At 42.6% G+C, this 2,889-nt stretch overlaps 1 protein-coding gene across 1 annotated transcript in view; it reads right to left on the bottom strand.

Annotated features, from left to right (window-relative positions):
• Positions 1 to 2,223: 2,223 nt before the first annotated feature.
• The window catches only part of LOC123134194 (BAG family molecular chaperone regulator 1-like), a 2,231-nt gene continuing 1,565 nt past the window's right edge, over positions 2,224 to 2,889 (bottom strand). The window contains exon 2 of the mRNA XM_044553493.1: positions 2,224 to 2,817. Within this exon, the coding sequence (XP_044409428.1) occupies positions 2,582 to 2,817 (236 nt within the window). The 3' untranslated portion in view covers positions 2,224 to 2,581. The remainder of the gene's footprint in view (positions 2,818 to 2,889) is intronic.

Below are 2,889 nucleotides of genomic sequence, written 5' to 3'. Positions count from 1 at the left end.
TCAAGCTATCCCAACTTATGCTATGTCGGTCTTTAAAATTTCTAAAAAAATTGTAAAGGAATAACTGACAAGATGTCCCATTTCTAGTGGGATGATGACGACAACCAGAGAAGGATGCATTGGATGGCATGGTGGAAAATGTGTGTCCCGAGAAGCCAAGGCGGAATGGGTTTTCATGACATTCATTGTTTTAATTTGGCCATGCTGGCTAAACAAGCTTGGTGTCTCCTTGAGAACCGAGATTCCCTGTGTGCCACCATTTTGCGAGCTAATATTTCCCCGATGGAGATTTATTGAACATAAAATTAAAAAAGGGATCATCCTTCACATGGCAAAGTATTATGATGGGGGTTAATACCTTAAATCATGGCTATATTTGGCGAGTTGGAAATGGTCAAAAAATTGATATTTGGGAAGATGCTTGGATCCCTAACTATGCTAACAGAAAAGTCATTACTCCAAAGGGGCAACATTTGTTGTCAAAAGTGTCGGGTTTTATTGACCCCTCTTCGAACAGGTGGGATGAGGATCTCATCAGACAGATCTTATGGCCCGTTGATTCACAGTGGGTCCTTGCTATCCCTTTGTCTCAGTTTGATATGTCAGATTTTGTTGCCTGGAGTCACACTAAGAATGGGATTTTTTCTGTTCGATCTGCATATTTTGTTGAGTGGGATCATCAACATGGAAGGAAACTTCGTCGTACTAATGAAATGGGTCAAACAAACTTTAATCCAATTTGGTGTAAGATTTGGAATTTTATCTTGTCCAGCGAAGGTGAAATTTTTTATATGGTGGACGCTACATGGTACTCTTTCATGTCGTGTTACGCTTGCTAATAGTCACATGAAAGTTTCTCCTTTATGCCCTTTTTGCGCTTCTGGTTTAGAAGACACAAAACATCTGTTGTTTCAGTGCCAGAAGGCAAAAGAGGTCTAGAGAAGGCTTGGCTTAGACGAGATCATTGCTTAAGCTTGTGAAGTTGATAGTGCTGGAGAGGTGGTCCTTCGTTTTTTGTTGCACCTGCCTGACCAAGATTTATCTATTATAGGGTTTCATAATATTCAGGAGATGGTTGCCATTACATCTTGGTATTTGTGGTGGGGAAGACGTAAATTAGTGCACAATGAGAGAATTCAAGATGCAAAACAGATTTCAATGGGGATACAAGCTCTTACGGCTAATTATGTTGTTGCTTCAAATCCAAGGGCTTCTATGAAAAGAGGGGGTTGGACTCATCCCCCGGTGGGATTTGTGAAACTTAATGGTGATGCTTCCTTTGATCATGATCTTCTTAAAGGTAAGGAACGATAAAGGGATTTTTTATTAGGGGTACTTGGAAAATTGATCATTGTGTCGATGCTCTAACAGCGGAGGCTCGGGCTCTCAGATTCGGTCTTTCACTAGCGCAACGTGCGGGTTGCAATCGCCTTGTTATTAATTCTGATAATTTGGAGGTTATTGAGACGATGAATAATGGCGGACGGTCAGCAGGAGCGGCCGCGGCAATTTTTGATGATTGCTATTTTTTGGCGTGTGATTTTCCTACCTCTAGGTTTGAACACTGTAATAGGAAAGCCAATAAGGTTGCGCACGAGCTTGCTAGGTTGGCTAGATTTTCTTCTACTGTTGATTGGTTTGAGGAGTCTATGATTGAGATTGTACCTTTCCTCACAAACGATGTATCTGTTATTTCGATTGAATAAAGTCCATATGTTTTAAAAAAAAAATCTCGTTGATTTTGAACTATTGTTGTACTAGACTTATTTGCATGCTATTTATGGATGATTTATACTACTTTTTATCCAAACTTTGATGAATTCTGTCGGTTTTGCATGAATTTCGTCCGGTCTGTTGAAATGCGGTTGAAATGTATGCGGGTAACGTTGGATGGCCGGCTCCCACATCTGTGTCCGTGGACTAGTCCTCTGTCCGCGGACGAATGCGGGAGCAAATTTGCAGATCAGTGTTGGAGATGCCCTTAATACATGTCTGAAAAGAGGTTTTTCGCAAGCAGCAAAGAGGACAGATACTTCTTCCTAGAAAGAGATACACATTTACTCTCCCTGTTTTGAATTATAAGATGAACTATAAGTTGTTCTAACGTTTGTTTGAATCGGATGTATATTGTAATCCATATAGAAATATCCAAAACATTATAGTTTGAAACAGAGGTGATAGTTCATTTCATTCATGAGAACACAAGGCACATACATCTTTGACTTTGTTCCACTCCCATCCATAACCGATGCAACGAAATGGGACAAGACCACGTAACAAGGGACAACATGAGCCCAACATCAGGCTTAACATCACATCGTCACAACCACCATGGCTGACACTAGCAACTACTAACATGATCAGGAAAGCTCTCTCACTCTCATACTTGAGGGACCCTTATTTTGCCCTACCATGGAGCGGCACAAACATTAACCAAAGCAAGGAGCCAAAAAACACACCCCCACTCGGGCCATTCCAGACATAAAACCTTCCGGAAAATTAGTGTTCCGCCACGAAAATTAATAAACAGTAAAACCATTCCTGCTCTACTAGTTAGGGCGGCGATATGGCGGACCGCGTCCTACACCTGGATAAAAGGCTGGCGCGGGTTTTGCGTGACCTGTGCCGCAACCGCTCTCGCCGCACGGAGCTTCATATCCTTGAGGGCAGGGTCCTCGAGAAGGAGTACCTTGTCCTTGTCCCTCACCCCAACCATGTGGAGGTGGTCAGTGTCCTCCCTCTCTTTCCCCTTGAACAGCAGCCTCTGCTCCCTCGGCTCCAGCCCGGTCACCATGGACAGCATCACCTTCAGTTCCCCTGCAATTTGATAAACAAGCTTCTTGTTACATTCTGAAACCCAAACTATATCCTAGGCTTTGCACACACACA

This window comes from Triticum aestivum, chromosome 6B, assembly GCF_018294505.1.
Source record: "Triticum aestivum cultivar Chinese Spring chromosome 6B, IWGSC CS RefSeq v2.1, whole genome shotgun sequence".
NCBI classification, from domain to species: domain Eukaryota; kingdom Viridiplantae; phylum Streptophyta; class Magnoliopsida; order Poales; family Poaceae; genus Triticum; species Triticum aestivum.
This window is presented reverse-complemented; position numbering and strand designations above follow the sequence as displayed.